This window comes from Colias croceus, chromosome 20 (assembly GCF_905220415.1).
Source record: "Colias croceus chromosome 20, ilColCroc2.1".
In the NCBI taxonomy this organism is placed as follows: domain Eukaryota; kingdom Metazoa; phylum Arthropoda; class Insecta; order Lepidoptera; family Pieridae; genus Colias; species Colias croceus.
In genome coordinates this window covers 3,862,451-3,881,244 of record NC_059556.1, presented here as the reverse complement: position 1 = coordinate 3,881,244, position 18,794 = coordinate 3,862,451, and the positions used below count along the sequence as shown (strand labels likewise).

The 18,794-nt window shown below is 33.4% G+C and overlaps 1 protein-coding gene across 2 annotated transcripts in view; it reads left to right on the top strand.

Annotated features, from left to right (window-relative positions):
* LOC123700945 (DE-cadherin) overlaps positions 1-18,794 on the top strand; it is a 194,257-nt gene that overhangs the window by 167,450 nt on the left and 8,013 nt on the right. For both annotated transcript variants that reach the window (XM_045648326.1, XM_045648327.1), the window contains 7 exons: positions 2,346-2,537; positions 4,488-4,643; positions 7,331-7,528; positions 9,806-10,022; positions 10,370-10,588; positions 17,578-17,802; positions 18,532-18,662. In XM_045648326.1, the coding sequence (XP_045504282.1) occupies positions 2,346-2,537; positions 4,488-4,643; positions 7,331-7,528; positions 9,806-10,022; positions 10,370-10,588; positions 17,578-17,802; positions 18,532-18,662 (1,338 nt within the window). The remainder of the gene's footprint in view (positions 1-2,345; positions 2,538-4,487; positions 4,644-7,330; positions 7,529-9,805; positions 10,023-10,369; positions 10,589-17,577; positions 17,803-18,531; positions 18,663-18,794) is intronic.

The following is an 18,794-nucleotide window of genomic DNA, read 5'->3' as shown; positions in this document are numbered from 1 at the left end:
ATTTGTAAACTTTCTTTCTAAACTGATCACTTCATTATTTCTTTTTTATTCGATAAAATAACTTTTAAGTAAAACTCTACTTGCAAATGTGTAGATTTCTTATTCATCATAACAATTTCCTCAATTCATAAAAAATAATATTTTATTGATGGAAATTATATGCTATTTGTACTTTGTTGTCAACTATACCTAGCGTTTATTATCAACTTTATTCGACGGAAGTTTTTATTAAACTCCGTACGGAAGGTCATTTACAGTATTCACTATAAAATTTTTCAATGAATAATTAACTCAGCTATTATCCAATAAAGTTAATATATACCGCGATAATACCAGTGTTTTATAATAATATATGGCTATTAAATGTTAATTTCGCCTTAATGAAAGCGGGTTTAGTTGTGTGTGCGTAAAGAGGGATTACCGAGGAGGCACTTTTTACTGCCTCCCTCCCGTTCCTCTAAGTTACGATGCTTGTTTTATTCTTGACTACCTTCAGTGCTTTCACTTGCCGAAAGGTTTTTCTTTTATTAAATTTTCTTATGTACGCACCTTTCTTTTATATGAAGATAATTTTTATTTTTCTCTGACCCTTGCGTGTTAGCCACAAAAATACGCAATTGCAACCTTTGTGTTGTTTTTAAACGCTTACAAAGTTATATTTATCGCTCCATTTATATGAAGTTTTATTCACAGTAAGCAAAATCCATATTTCTCTTTGTAATACTTTCGTAACACAGTATCTCTTCACTTCTAAAATTTAATGTATGTTCAAATCTCATTCCATCTCCACTAAATACCCATCTCTGAAGTACGATTTATTCAATAAAGTTTATTTAAAATTGGCGTCATCAAATCACCTCAAAACACAGCAGCCAACAAACAGCAAACAGTATCGAAGAGCAGTAGTTTAATTCTCAGGTCGCTAACCAAGTTTATTAGACGACTTGGCCGCAGCACCGTATTCTCTAAGTTATAACGAACTGGTTGAAACTGACCGATTTATTTAGAGGTTTACAGAAACCAGGTACATTTGTCTGTTAGTTAGTATTGATGGTCTGTGCATCTCTTGATTATGACTCGCAAAGTTAATAGTAAATAATAGTAGTACTTATTCATATTGATCAATATTTAGGATTTTTTATTGCAAATTTAGAATATGAAGAATCGTTTTTTGTGAAAATAAGTAAGTAGAAATAAATACAAGGACAAAAGTTAATATTTTCAAAATCTTACATAGGTTTCTATTTATAAAAAATTGTGTTATATTTTCAAATTACATCGGAATATTTTATGACATATGAATCATTTCCCTGTTAAGGCCATTCGATTGGGAGAGCGAATCACCATAGAAAATAATTACTTCATTATTTTCTTCGTATTGCTCCCTTTGGACTCAGCGGTTACCGGTTCCAATTAAGTAATAAAAAACGTTATTTTGCACTTTTTTATGTCACAGTTATTCCACGTGTAAATGTAACGAAACATTTTTACTGGATAAAATGTAGGTTCCACGAATTCAAGGCTGCATACGTGAATTTAATGAAGAAGTTTATGCAGGTCAACACATTTTTTAACCTACAATATTTATTTGTTAAATTCTCTGCTCCAGTGCCCTGGTTAATTTCTTTATTTTCACAAAATTTTTGAAACTGTACCTTCTATAGTTATAGGCCGAGAGATGGACAACATTTCTGTTTTATTATTAAGAAGAAAATTAAAAGGATAAAACGATAAATCCAACAATCATTAAATGAATTGGAAAATTAAAGCGTTCCATTTACCGAGCAAAATTATGTAGGTCCGTATTATTCCTCGTTAAAACCTTTTAAAGAGATTAACGGTATTTTAATAAGGGCTTAATGTATGAGCGGATACTTTTGGTCGTTTTTGAATTGTGAAAAGATTTTCCTCAAAATAGAAATTTAATCACTTTGAAGGGGTTATTTTTATTTGTTTCTACGTAATTGTTTCAGTTTGTGTTTATTTTTCAGCTTTTATTGTTTCTATTTTCTGATTTTGTAGCTCTTCTATTTATGTAATTATTGTTAAGTGGTACAAAACTGATGAAGTATAGAATTTAATGTTTTGTTGTAAACAAGTTGAAATTTTTTAAGACTAATATTAATTTAAAATAAACTCTTATCTCATTATTAACTTTGGATTGTCACATTTATCGATATTTAATTTGTAATACCATGATAGTCTGATCGGTCTCATTCCTAAACGAGTCTCTCTTTTATATTCAACTGATATCTAAAGTTAAAAAAAAAAGAAATGCTCAAGTCATAGAATAAAAGTAGTTGGTACTTTTTTGCGATTTTAAACATATTATCTTAATTTACCAGGGAGAAGCGCCAGACACAGAAATAGGAAGAGTATTCGTGAACGACCCAGATGACTGGGACCTGCCAGACAAGCGGTTCATGTGGCTGCCATCGTATGAACAACGGAGTCCATACTTCGACGTGCATAGCAACACTGGCATGATCACCATGAAGGAGGGAACGCCTAATGGGACTTATTTGCTGCATTTTAACGTGAGTACAGCTGCATATATCTTAAATTTAATTATTAATTTTTAAGTATTTAAAACGATTTTTTTACTTTATTTGTGCCAGTGTATTGTATATTTTACAACAAACAAGAAAATAATCTACATTAATAACCATTTAATTAATGAAGTAATTTTATCAACAAAATAAAGATATTTTAAATTAAATTGCACCAATTAACTGGATCATAAATGTTTTTTTACTTTATTTTCGTTTTAATCAAACAGCATATTGAATTATAATTTCCGATCTATCAAATATTTGTATAGAAATTATCGAAAACTTTTTTATTATATTTCATTTATTAAAGTGCATAAAAATGTCCGTCCAGATATCGAATATTTTGATACAATCTATCCAATTATTTTCATGTTTATCAATCGTTAGTAATAATTCATTTGTTATTTTCTACCGCATCGCTGTATTTTTTAGTTATTATTGCCCCGTTTTAAAATTACACAGCAATGTATAGGCTAGTCGTTTTTCGTTGTAGTTCTTTTTTTTGGGAACACAAAAGTTTTAGAGCGTACAAATATAGTTATCATAATGGTTTAGTTTGAAACAGTTAAGTATATTAGTTGAAAAGTTAAACCCCGACCAGTAATAGCTGTGAATATTTCATCAGCTCTCAGTCGTGGTACGTTTCTCTTGGATTTAGTGGCCGGGAAGTTAATAATTAAATGCTAAGTATTTGCGGTGACCTGAAATTCCGCTCCTTACGTTCCACGCTTAACGACTCTATTGATTTTGCGAACACATTCGCGTTTAGATTTCTATGGAAAATGTGCATTTATTAACGCTTTTTTCGAGGGCTCCAGGTCGCCGATTTTAATGGAAAGCGTATTTATGTCGCGAGTTTTTCATGCACACGTAAACCGTTTACAGTTCTGAGTTCGCGTTAAAGGATTTGCATGTTTCCAATAAATTGTCTTTGAAAACTGTTCTACGCAATAAAAGTAGATATATAATCACTTCCGAGTATTTTAAATCTCGAGAAACTGTTAAGCGCTATAGAAGTTTAGATTCCTCTTTATGCAACATCAGCACAATGCATCAAAATTCAATTTTCTCACAATAACAGCAGTTTCCATTAAACTCTTAGCATATTCAAACAAATCTTGTATATAACAGTCTGAATAGGTCTCGTTGTAAACAGTGCTGGCTCTTGGGAAAAATGCTCCGATGCAGATTGTAATATAATATTCTAAGCGTATAAATATCATGCTTCTTGCCCTCTGGGTAAAAACGCGTGTTTCTATTTATTTTAACGTTGTTCAGTATAATAGAACTATGTACTCGTCGTTGACTATGTTATTTTAAGTTTCGAACAACGAAAAAGTCAACTCAATTAAAAATATTCTAACAAAATACCAGAAAAATATACATAGATAGCATGAAAATACAAAGAGAAATATGAATGGAATAACGAAGTTTTTGTGACCTTTCCTATAGCTACGGAATCCGAAAAACTAAATAAATGTTGCATATGTACAATGTTATTTTCTGAACATGAATGATTTAGATCTTGCGTTTCCTTTGCGTGCATACGAAGTAGTGATTTGGTTTGGAATTTTTGCTTCACCTAATGGATCTCTATGTTTAAATTCTTTAAATTGGTGGAATTTTAGGATATATCCTGATAGAAACCGTTTAACATATAACATATAATTGAGTAATGCTCTTGGAGTAAAATTGTTTAAATTAATATTAGAATTACAAAAATGATGTAAGGTGATTTTAGGTTAACTTTTCACGTCATTTTATTCAACATGTTTTTTGTTACATCTAAGTCACATGTAAAGCTAAAAAATTCGCAATTCTTCACCACGCTCTTACGTACTTTTACCAGTCAAAACTAAGACTAACTACATACATTTTATTTACCATAAAATTACTAAAACTAGTACTACATTCCAAAACATTTTTCTCATAAAGGTGACAGAAGAGAATGAGCCCCTTGTACCGTTCCACTGGGTGGAGGCGACAGTCAATGTGACCATCAAGGAGATTCCCGAAGAAGCTGTGGATAAATCGGGTTCTATCCGGTTCGTTAATATCACTGCTGAAGAATTCATTGTTCCGGAGGCTGATGTAAGTACCTACCTATTATATATGTGTTAATAATTGAAAACTTTTATAAAAATGGTGTTGTGAGATAGCATGGGTGATTAAGTCAAGATGAAAGTTGAAGATTAAAATGTGAATGTATTTCAAAGGGTTAATCGACATAGTTTGTTCAAACTTAGGTAAAATTAAATAATTATCTTTTGTAGGATTCAGTCAGTAGTTAAGCAGTTAATGCAATAAGCTTTATCCTTTATTTTTTTAATAATTCAAAACAAAGATAATTCGAACAAACATGTAAATGAAAATCTTGACCCCCTAAAAATTCCGTAAATATTCCACGCTAAATAAGCCAAATTCTAATACACTACACTGGAATACACATGATCATATTATAGATATATGAGATATTCTGCTGTTATTCTGACCAATCGTCATAACTCTAATGTCTTATACATGTCCTCGCGACGTTCTCTTGACAATATCATTGCTTTCGAATAGCTACTAAATTCATTGTATTTCTATCTCGATGAATTACCCTATTTGTACTCTTTAGAATGGTAATAATTATAGACCGTGTTGTATGAAACAAAGTGTCATTTTGTTAAGCGTTAATATTTGTGTTTAACGGAGTAATTTTAGACTTACTTTCGGGACTCAGGTTGCATTTAAAATCAGAGGTTCATATTAAAATTATATTCATAATATTTACTTTATTTGCTTTAACCTTTTTTTATTTATTTTGACCTAAAATGAACTACAAAGCAGGATGATACAAAGTGTACTATTCTACATCATTTCATCTTTAATCAAATGTCCTTTAAGCAGAAGATAGTAAAACTGAACTTTAAGCCGTATTATCCTTAACATGCAACAGAATAAGGCACATAACCGCTTAAAGTCTTACCACTATAGTTGGGTACTTAGTAGTTATAACCTATTATGAAGTGACGCGGCCCCTTAGTGCCTTCACGTCAATGGCTCAAGATTAATATTTTAATGATTAATAACATTGTAGAATTGAGATTTCTGAAGGCGAATTGTATATTAAGTGCTGTGTGCTTAAAGACAATACATTGTTATTTAATATGGAGTGCGGTGTTCTACCGTATTCATGTATTCTATAGAGCATAAACATAATAAGTTGAATCTTTACGTACAACTATGTATGCTTTTAAACGTTTTATTTGAATTTAAAATGCAATTTAGAAGCAATCAATGTACTAGTCAATAAAAAATTTGTCGAGTTGCGTGTTTTTTGAGGTTTATATAGATTTCGCTAACATTTCTCTCGTCGACTTTTTATTTACCTCCACTGGGATTGAACCCACCTCTCACGTAACGTTTGATGCAACTGGCAAAAACGTGTAAATGTTTCATTTTAATATTCTATTATTTCTAACGGCATAAAAATTTGTAGAGATAATTTAAGCTATTAACACTAGGTATAATATATAGAAAATAACCTAAAAAATCGTATTTAATCTGACAATGTTACCTGTACATTTCTTAAAACAATACAAAACACCCTACAGAAACGAAGAGACAATTCAAACCGTTTACACAAAACAATATTTGCTATGACAACGATATTCATTCTCCATAAACAGTTAACTATCTTGCAAACTCTCGGTACAGATCCAAATGAGACAATTTAACTCACAGTACCTACATTTGAACGTCTTATGTCAGGGTCGACTGAAACTTCCAGAAGTTGGCAAATCTCCATAAACGTAAATACGACTTAAGTGACCGTTTAGTGTGTATAATGGCTTACACACGATAGAGACCACATTGTCACTGTAGCTATGAGTTTTAGGAAATAATACGATTCCTGTTTAAAATGAGATAACTTATGTATCTACGATATTGTTCTAGGATTTCCTAAAGAAAGCATAAGCTTAGTATTCGTGTACGGTATTGCTGTTTTTAATTTTTGGTTTTATTGTTGACGATATAATTTTGCTATGGCCCTTGTTTAATTCATTATTCATTTAATAGACTACAATTTACGCTGACTCACAGTAGAGGACACCTGCTACTTCAATCATATCACAAAACACTAAACATATCCTTTAAATACTATAAACCACCATCACAATAAACGACACCATAAACACAATAACAGCGTATTAAGAAATGCACAAAGTTCTCCCGCTCTGCCGCCTTACTTCCCGTTTCTGTTGTTGCCAGTAATTTTTGCTCAACGCTCCTCATGTGACATGTCCGGCCCAATTCTAGTTAAGCTCCGTGTCAGAGATACGTTTTCCGCTTTTCAGGGAACTTGTATATTCGGTACAGATAGCCTCGTGGTTTCGGACACATTCCTCTGTGAACACGTTGAAATTGTACTGTTTATATTTTAGTGTTGATGGTTCTAAATGATACGTATTCGCTTACGAAACTATACACACCGGAGTATTGAATGTAGCAAATTTACTCAAAAATAACTTTAAGAAACCAGCGTTTAATATTTATCACATAAGTTAACTCAATGATATTATTGCTGCGAAAAGATGCTGCCTGCGAAGAGCAGTGTGTTAGCTGTGAAATACAGTCAATCGCAGCTTCAGTTAATATCCTAATTTAGTACTTAGGGCATTAGATTGTATTTTATCATGTTGCCAATTTAAAATAGATATGATGCGATCCAACTTCCACAAGTTATCCCCATAAATCTCTTCAACTTATAATTATTGTTGTTTATTTCCCAGGGTTTAAGTAAAAAGGACAAGCTGCATCGTCGCCTTGCGCAACTGTTCAACAAATCTATGGACAATGTCGATGTATTCACTGTGTTCAGTAAACTAACGGTGAAAGATGAATTCCTGGACGTCCGGTACTCCGCGCATGGCTCTCCGTACTTCGAACCTGAGAAACTGGACAGTATGGTCATTGGGATTCAGGAAAAGGTGATTATTGTTTGTACTGTTTAATAATTGGTTGATAAACTAGGGAAAGTTGTGTTTATTCTGAATATACAGGGTGTCCCAAAAAGTAGTGATGAACGGAAGCTGGGAGGTAGAGGACCTCGAGGGCTATCCGAATCACCCCCATGTATGTTATGCGATTTTTCGTATTTTCGGAGTTATGACGTTTTTTTCAATTTAATAAGGCCCGTAAAAAAAATAAAATCACATAAAAAAGGTTCTCGTTTGGCTTTTAAAAACTTGCTCTATCTATCACGTAGCTACCCTGAAAATTTCATTTTATTATTCAGAAGGCTTCAATCGAAAAATTGAAATCTAAATGTGGTAAGTGCAAAAATTGAATTAACACGGTGATAAACAAAAACAAATTTAAACCAATAAAAAGGTGTTTAATAACCAGAAATTTTTAAAATAACCCCGCTGTTGCTCAATGTAAGTGTGACATCACCAAAAAAGTTGTCTTTTAAATGACGTCACCATGAGTTAAAATATCATCGTACTCGGCGATAGGTGAAAAATTGAAAAAAACGTCATATCTCCGAAAATACGAAAAATCGCATAACATACATGGGGGTGATTCGGATAGCTCTCTAGGTCCTCTACCTCCCAGCTTCCGTTCATCACTACTTTTTGGGACACCCTGTATATCTGCTCAGCATACTGTTTAACCGATGCGTCTTATAGATTTAAGAGTATCTTTTTATGTTATAAAATAATTCGTCAGTTTAACATAGGTTAAGTTTGCACAAACGTAGCGGGTTTTAACGTACTTATTAAGAGATAATTATGTTAAAATGAAGAAATATTTCGAGTAAGTTGCACGAAAAGAAATTCTCCATTATATCTACTTGAATATTCTTAAGGCCGTGTACGCGGTCCGTGCGCTGTTTGGCTCAAATATGTGATTTTTCAAACCAGATTGTCCATCAACCACTTATCTTACAAACATATGAATTACTAATAATTTTAGGAAATTTTATTGTCTATATAGTTAGTTAAGAGTTTTTTTCAATTAATACAGTATTTGTGAATACCATCAAGATAACTGAGCCGATGATTGCTTGATTTCGCTTTTAGTGTCAATTTCGAAGCTAAAAATATCTGAAATCGCTGACAGATCTAACACACAATTTTTTTTAACTAACTGCAAAAATCCTTATTAAAATAGTTAGTTAAAAGATTTTTTTATTTTGGACTCCTAACTTACGAAATTAAAATCCGAACAATGTGAATTTTTTTAGAAATTATAGTCGACAAAATGATTATTTTCACCAAGATATTTGACTTAGTTTAATATAATTTTTACATATTGCAATAAAAGAACATCTTACTTATAAGATAAAATTTAAAAAATCAACTAAGGTACCTCTATTATTTTTCTACAATTTTTTTTAAAGTACTATAAAACACTGCGCGCGACCCGATTAAAATCAGTCGGCAGCGAGCCTTTCCAGAGAGAGGACATGTTGCTCGGCGCTCTCCTGTGGACTTATGCTGTTCATAGTAAAAGGATAGCGCAAGCCGCGATCTATCGTAATAGATCGCGGAGATTTTGACTTGCGTTAAATTGAATAAGCCCTCTTAACTTTATTTACCTGTCTTGAAACTGCCATTACGTCCAGAAAATTCAGCAAAGTAAACTATTTTTCGCTAAACTTTTATCAGCTTCGACAATATGAAGCTCTAATTACGTTCTCACGTTTAAAGTTGTTTAAAGTTTGCTCCAGGGAGTATTGTGGAAGGAAAGAGAAAAATATTTTCCCAAAGCCTGCTACGTAACATTTGTAATGACCTCGTTAGTGACATAACGAGAATCGAAGCGCTGTGCAGTCAGCTTCAGGATGCGATTTTTGCTATGAAAATAGTTTTGTTGTATTTATTGAATTGAACTTACAGGGAATTGTGTTGTGTGACGGTTCTTCGGAACTCGGAACTTGGTGATTTTGGCGGAATACAATATAACTATTTTCTCTTGTGCGGAACTTAATTTATGTTTAGGACAAAGTTGAATTTGAGGTTGTTTAACATGAACAAATATTATAAGCTATCTCAAGCATGTAACAAACTGTATTTCTTTGTATGTATAATAAAGAATTCATTCATTCATAAAATGTGCGAAAAAATAATTATTTATTATGTCATATGGGATTTGTAATTTACAGAACAAATTTTACTACCACTACTACTAGTTAAAATATCTCAACATTGATAATAATCAACAAAGCTTGAACAAAATTTCTATTCATTATCTCTTTTTAGTTGGAAGAAGAGCTCGGAGCTAAAATCTACATGGTCCGAATCGACGAGTGTCTCATAGAGAAGGAGCAATGCGAGGATTCCTGTCGCAATGTGCTGATGAAGAACAACGTTCCCCTCTCAGTGTACACGAACACCACCAGCTTTGTTGGAGTCAGTGCCAGAGTGGAGTCGGAGTGTACTTGTGATGTGGAAGAACCGCTTGTTTGTTTGAATGGAGGTGAGTGAACAGTATTTCTGGAAAAAAATGGTTATAGATTAGAAATTGTAGTGTCTCTTTGTGGTTTCAGAATGATAGAATTTTTATGAAGTGTACTATAGTGTAAAAAAAAAGTATTATCATGTATGTCTGTTCCGGCTAATTTCGTCGGTGACTGAATCCTGTTATGTATTCGATTTTTTAGGCAGAACATTTATTAAAAGACATTAATGCTCTGTTTCGAAAAAGAATAACGATTGCTCACGAAGTCTCCATTAACGTTTACTCAATGTGTTACATACAAAAAAGTAATATTCCACTTCTAGATGTTCTGAATTTAGGTATCCAATATTTCTTATATGAACCAGGTACCCCATTCGCGGACAAATGCGAGTGCCCAGAAGGCTGGAACGGGCCTCACTGTGAGCAGACCTCCATAGCTTTCCACGGGAACGGCTGGGCCATGTACCCCCCTCCCCCCGCCTGCCAGGAGGGGCACGTGACCCTTACTGTGACGTCACACTCCAGTAACAGTCTGATTTTCTATCTGGGACCACTGAGATATAACCCCTTACTTGATGTACAAGGTTAGTTTTAGAAGGAATTTTAAAATATTTTTTTTTTTGGAATAAAGGTAAACTTTCATGAATCTTCATAAAAAAACCATGGCAGAATTGTCGAGAAAAAGATGTAAATATTCTGATAATTTCACCATAAAGCAAGTGCTTTCGCGATAAATAAATTGCTTTATATTTTATATCTTGAAGTTTCGAATGGCTTTAGAGATTTATGCTAAGAAAATAGGAAAAATGCAGTTACAAAACTATGAAAACAGTTTGAAATATGTTAACTGCCGCAAAGATATTTACTGGCAACAGATAATACAGATTTATACAGCTATTGTTGAAAACATCTGTAGAAAGTTAAACAAATATGCCAAACCGTAAACAACGTATGAACATTGGCTTTAGTTTTGTCTGGCACCGCTCGTAGCGGACTACTTCGTAGCGGATGAGTTCGTAGCGGACTCGTTCGTAGCAAATATTTCTTTAGGCGGTGCCAAATTGCCAATCTAGTGAAGTGAGGTACTTAACACGATCGGATCTAATTTGTGTCGATTGCAACCAGCGCAAATAAAGTAGTTCTTGGATGCTAGATTTCTACTAAGCTACGTTCCGCTACGTCGTAGAGCGGTTCTCAATTGAAGATATTGTCATTTTGCTTAGCTTTAACATTCGTAAATTTAATTCGACAAGCGTAGTACAATTGTTACTTTTAATTGGATTTTTTTTAACTTTTATGAACTTAAACGAATGAAATATAAACAACACCCTTATCGTCTAAAAAATGGCGTGCACGCTTTTAGACTTAATAAATGTAAAATGTGCGATAACCTATCTAGGTATATTCTTGACGATAACAGAATTGTCGCGTGATTTCAAACATAAATAACAAATGTGACAACGTGTGAAAATTTGAAAGCTTCAGTCAATTGAAAAAATAATGTTACACTGCAATATGTTATAATGCCTATAACTTCCTTGAAAAGTAATTATACATAGTGGCTTTCTGTGTTATAACTTTTTTTTATTGTTCTACGTGACGTGATAAAGTTTATGACGTCACGTGCACCATGGAACGTTCTGGAGTTTTCGCAATGTACTTGAATAATATGTTTACGTAAACAAAATAATTCAATTAGAATAAAATATAAATTCGATGTATATTAATTTTAATAATACCATATTTATAATAAGTTATGGAAGACCAAAAAAAACCTATTACTAAGTCTCAATACAACAGATAATTCAGAAAACCTAGTTCACTCAGTCGACATAACCATCTTTAATACCGTGCAGCTTTGTCCGAAAATTTTACATTTAACATTAATTACAAAGTTTAATCTCCGCTAAAGTTCGCAACACAAAATTCGGCTATTGGCAACCCAGTTAGCCCAACACAGTATTAACTAAAGTGACTAAAACCAACTTAACAATGTTGCTAACAATGAATATGTACGATTGTTACGACTTGAGCGACTACGGCTCTACGGCTCTTTAATACTAGAATTACTATTACACTGTAATAAAAACTTGTCACGTAAAACTCTGATTTTAGTACATGTTATTTCATTTTGGTTGCCATTTTTAGCGCTAACATCGATACAAATTTTCTCATTCAAACGAATTTCTTTGAACTATTTGCGTGTAAAAATAAAACAAAATTAGAAGTTCCAAAGTTTATCATGTCTCTTGCAAACTTTTAATTTGTGAATTACAAAGTTAAATATACACAAATGTATCTGACAGGAAGACATCTATTTCAGGAACGCACTGATCTAATTTTATGCTCAACTTAATTAACATTTGTGTGTTTGGTATCTTTTTAATTCTTTGAAATTTTAAATCTCCTCTACAGGCAACAAGCACAACTTATATTATACAAATTAGATTTCCACCCGCGGCTTCGTCCGCTTTGTTACACCCAATAAACTATTTACTAAAACCTTCCTCTTGATTCACTCTTCTTTTCAAAACTGCATCAAAATCCGTTATTTAGTTTTATAGATGCCAACTATGCATACATACAGACGAAGCAACTTTGCTTTACATTATATATATTTATCATCTCATTATTTGCATTACATAAGAAAGTTTAAACGAATGGCCATAAAAACGTAATAAACCTCGGACACACTTCTTACGTAGACTCCGTTGCTAGTCGCATGGAGTAATGATTTTTTAATGATTCCGTAATGACTGACAGTCAGGTTATGATTTACGAGCAATCGCGTGATATTCCCTAGTAAATACATTATCACGTCTGTTATTTACGACGTTAAGTAATATCAAATTCTCGACCTTTATCATTACAAGGCATTGTATTTGTATCCGACATCTACGTGCGCTATACAAGGCGCGCACGCAATCTATGATTATTAAACGTTTTAATACAAAAATCAATTTATTATCGTTTGTTCCATGGTTGAATCATTGCTTTTTAATAAAACTATGTCTTGAACTACTACATAATAGAAATTTTCCCTTTTAAAGCTGGCTAAATTAAAAACTGATAAGGGCTAGTATTTTTTTCGATATGTTTTATTTCGGCCGCGGCATCATTTATACATAAAATAATTGCTTCCATATCTTGCTATCAAGTATACAATAATAATCATCTATTTATATAAAATTACCTTACATAATGATATGAGGTTCTATTGTTATTATGAATTCCATATCATTCAATAAATAATAATTAATGTCAATATAATGAGTAGGTAATATAAATTACAAATTATCAATGCTTCATATTTATTTAAATATATAACTAATGTTTGTATGTATACTTTTACTTTATACTTGGTGGAAAGATAAAATCGGCAAACAATTAATTCCCCGCGCCGGGAAAACATTTTCTTAACCGTCTTGACACATTGAAATTTAATTATTTAAGGAACTTTGTTTGGGTGCTTTAATTATCACAAATTTGCTACGTTTTCGTGTTATTTTACCTTAGTGTTTATATTAGAATAATGACGAATACTCTTAAGTATTAATTAGTATATTTAAATGTTGAATATATTCTTCAATTTATCGTTGAAATCTATTAGGAAACGTTCAATTAAAAAATACTCATTTTATACCATAAAATTTAATCGTACAATGTGTTGGTAAGCGAATAAAACGAGAACGACTTTACCCATTTCATTAATTATATTTTTATAATATTCCACGAGAGAAAACGTGAACATGTACCACGGGCGAAGCCGGGGCGGACCGCTAGTATAATATAAAATAGCGCTTTGAATTACGGATTCAATCGTTCATTTACAATAAACAAAATGTATAGATGGATCAAAAGTTGTCAATTATGGATTCATTCGAATATAATAGACCGGGAGATACTGACACAAAATTTCGAGTCATTTGTAACAGGATGGCGGTTCTACAGGGGTCTTAGTACGCAATGACAAAAAGAAAAACGATGGTGTGAACGCTGGTACCGGCGGCTTAGTCGCGTGGGCGTTAGTGGAACTCGTCGGAAAATAGCGAAACCTGTAGAACCGCCATCCTGTTAAAAATGACTCGAAATTTTGTGTCAGTATCTCCCGGTCTATAATAGTCATGTTCATAAAAAATCCTTAAACATGCGTACCCCGCTTGGATTTTAACCCAATATTGAGGTTATTCGCACACTGTGAACATAAAAGCACTTGTCTAGTGTTATAAGCTTGCAGCTAATTGGAACACCATTAACTTCATAACATCCCGCAAAGTGTCGCTACCATAATGTAATTGCATGCGTTTGTATACATCAAGTTTTGTAGTGTCTGGTTTACGTGTTGGTGTTTGGAAGTTTGATAATATTATAAATAAATAGGTTATCATTTCATATGTGTGTTATTTACTACTACTAGAAAAATAAGAGAAGAAAATATCATGTTGGTAATTCTTCTAAAAGAAGTCTAATTGAATTAATAAATGTATGTAAATGTTCCGTCGTTCAGTTGGGATTCTGAATGTTCAATTTGTAGCTACATTTTTCATTGTTGGTCTAGATTTAGGATATAGGATATTTATAGCGAATTATCTTTTTATTCTAAGATTGATTATTTATTTATTACAAGCTTCCGCCCACGACTTTGTACGTGCATCCCCGTTTTTCCCCGTTCCCACAAGAATTTCGGGAAATCCTTTCTTAGGGGACGCCTACGTTATGACATCTACCTGCATGCCAAATTTCAGCCCGATACGTCCAGTGGTTTGGGCTGTGCGTTGATAGATCACTATATCAGTCACCTTTGAGTTTTATATATGTTACAGTCAAAACCCTGAACCAGTCAATAACGTTATTGACCGGTAAAATCAGTTAATAAGGATATTGACTAAGGGCGTCGGTTAATATCCTTATTAACTGATTTTATCTGATTAAACCAGTTAATAACGTTATTGACTAAGGGCATCGGTCAATATCCTTATTAACTGATTTTAAGTCGAGACATCTAGTCAATATAGGTTTTAACCGACGTGCCCAGTCAAAACTCATAAAAAGTTAAGGACGTTAGTGAAATTATACTAGAAAATCATTTAAAAAGGTTCATAAAACGTTTTAAAGTGCAATATTAAAGAGTTTTATGTTTTATTAATTAATTCGGGGTATTGTTTGTAAACTGCAACCGCGCGAGAATACGTACCCCAAAATATTTTTGAAGATGGCAATTGTGTTTTAATAACAACTAGGTTTCCGCCCGCAGCTTCGCCCGCGCAGTCAAAGAAAAACCGCATAGTTCCCGTTCCCGTGGGATTTCCGGGATTGCGTTAGTTTCTGATTTGATGGAGTGACCTGCAGGTGTAGGTACTTCGAAGACTGCTACTGGATCTAATAGACGAGTAGAGCTAGGAATGCCGAGTTTGGGCTCGTTTTGTTAGTTATGTTGAGACCTTACCTCCGGACTTGATGGAGTGACCTGCAGGTGTACTTCGAAGACTACTACTGGAACTAATAGACGAGTAGAGCTAGGTGTGCCGAGTTTGGGCACGTTTTGTTAGTTATGTCGAGACCTTACCTCCGGACTTGATGGAATGACCTGCAGGTGTACTTCGAAGATTGCTACTGGAACTAATAGACGAGTAGAGCAAGGTGTGCCGAGTTTGGGCTCGTTTTGTTAGTTACGTTGAGACCTTACCTCCGGACTTGATGGAATGACCTGCAGGTGTACTTCGAAGATTGCTACTGGAACTAATAGACGAGTAGAGCAAGGTGTGCAGTTTGGGCTCGTTTTGTTAGTTACGTTGAGACCTTACCTCCGGACTTGATGGAGTGACCTGCAGGTGTACTTCGAAGACTGCTACTGGAACTATTATACGAGTAAAGCTAGGTGTGCCGAGTTTGGGCTCGTTTTGTTAGTTATGTTGAGACCTTACCTCCGGACTTGATGGAGTGACCAGCAGGTATTATTTATTATTATTATTATATTATAACTCTATTCTCTATTCGTCTAGCAGTCTTCGAAGTACACCTGCAGGTCACTCCATCAAATCAGAAACTAACGCAATCCCGGAAATCCCACGGGAACGGGAACTATGCGGTTTTCTTTGACTGCGCGGGCGAAGCTGCGGGCGGAAACCTAGTTGTTATTAAAAGACAATTGCCATCTTCAAAAATATTTTGGGGCACGTATTCTCGCGCGGTTGCAGTTTACAAACAATACCCCGAATTAATTAATAAAACATAAAACTCTTAAATATTGCACTTTAAAAAGTTTTATGAACCTTTTTAAATGATTTTCTAGTATAATTTCACTAACGTCCTTAACTTTTTATGAGTTTTGACTGGGCACGTCGGTTAAAACCTATATTGACTAGATGTCTCGACTTAAAATCAGTTAATAAAGATATTGACCGATGCCCTTAGTCAATAACGTTATTAACTGGTTTAATCAGATAAAATCAGTTAATAAGGATATTAACCGACGCCCTTAGTCAATATCCTTATTAACTGATTTTACCGGTCAATAACGTTATTGACTGGTTCAGGGTTTTGACTGTAACATATATATAGATTCTACCTCGTTGGATTTGTTGCAGTAAGCTACGTTATTAAATATTATATACTATATACGCATTTATATTTCAAATAATAAGCTAACCACTAAGTTATGTTTATGTATAAAATTTGCCTTTACGTGGAGCTAATGACACAACAAAAATAAATACAGACACTTTGAATATTAACATACCCAGGGAATAGCAAACAATATCTTGTTACTCTATGTTTTATTCAAATTACTAGCAAAATATTTAAAAGCAAACATGAGTCTGTAAAGCTAGTTTCAGGAACTACTATTTGAAATGCTGCCTGTATAAATTTGTAAGTTTTACCATCGCATTTGTTATGCAAACAAGCCAATGTATCTTTTTTGGTCAAAATCTTTTTCTGCCATATGTTTATGTTATTCGTTGTCCAATCCATGAATATTAAAGCGTAGGTTTTGCAGTCCCTTATCTAGGGGATACACAGGTTATAAATATAGATAAAGTTAGTTTTAGTTTATGCTAAAGATATTTCTAAAGAGTAGCGTTTTGTTACGGCTTCGTAAAGAAGTAGATTAAAATATGTCGATCTATTTTACACCTATTATTTATCATATTCGATAAGTGAATCAGGATGATGGTCCTCATTTAGACATTTGGGTTTTTTGATTGAATATATGCATGAAAACCAAATTATTCAAAAACTTTATGGGGAAATTCGCGTAAAAATTAATACTACAGGTTTTATCAGAGCTTGTAAAAGCATCGAGAAAAACTCGCTTGCATTACTAAAGATAAAAATTCATGTGGAACCTTTATTCACACATTTTTAATTATCGGTAAATGTAAAATGGCACCCGGGGACTACCGCGGCAAATCTTTTGAATGCCTTCAAGCTACACCTCCGTGCCCGTCGGAGTGGGGAGCGTGAGGTTTTTCGTTACGCAATTTCTGGATTCGGTCCCCGCGCTCAAGGCCCGCGATAACTAGAAGCTATGCAATAGCTTAAAAAATATTGTAATTGTAATTCTTTGTTCCAGATTTCATGTCTCTAGAATTGGTTGATGGATATCCCGTTTTGCTGATCAACTATGGCTCAGGAACAACCAAGTTAAACAATAGCGTCGTGTTTGTTGCTGACGGGAAACCACATCTCATAGAAATTGATCTGATGAAGAGTTCCATAGAAATGTTCGTGGATAGATGTAAACTGTCCACTTGTATGAGCCTAGGTGCACCCACTGGGCCGAGGGAAATTTTAAATGGTGAGTTTTGAGAATTATAGCAAAAAATGGATATAATTTTGTGGAAGTTTAACAAAAATGTACGTATAAATTTATAAAAATGGATATGGTTTAGTGGAATTTTAATGAATTTGAACTTGGAGAATATTTTGTGGTCGGTGTGCAATAATATTTTGTGTGGGATTTACCGGAAATATAACAAGCGAATACCATTATGAAACTCATATTTTTAGTTGACGAATTTTATCAAGCACATTCCATATATTTTATTGAAAATAGTTTAAATGTAGTTTTAACCTAAACAATGTTTTGTGAAACATTTCAATCCCAGAAATGTGTTTTATAATTTCTGTTCTCGAAAAGCACGTTGTTAACGTGCTTTCACCCAAAAATGATATAAATCGTACATAATATTTCTCATATTTATATTACTTTTCAATTCTTTTTAATACTATACCAAAACTTTTATTTTTCCAAATATGTGTACTTATTATCTTCATCTAGGTATAATCAATACTATTTGCAAGTATCATAACCTAAGTGTATCATATCTTCATCTACGTATAATATTAAATATTAATTTCATACACCGATTTATTATTGTATTATATCCTTTTTTTATAGTGGAGAATGCATTTAGGCATACCCAGAGCGCTCGGGGAAAGGGCCCTGGGTTATGTCGTATAATATCCTAACCTAGTCATATACAAACAAATATTTTCATGTATCTAAATCTTCAAAATATTACAGTAAACGCGCCCCTACAACTGGGTGGTGTGAGTGTGGACCTGGACGAACTGGCCCATTCCTTTGGATGGAAACACGTCCCCACCAGCCAACATTTCATGGGCTGCATCAGTAACTTTACGTATAACGATTATGTGAGTATTTCTAATATTATCTAGGATTTTTTTGGTATCTTCAAAAATTCTTCAATTTGCTCAGTCTTTAAAATTCGATTACTAATTTCAAGAACACTAATTGACAAGTTATTTTTGCGACTAGATATTATT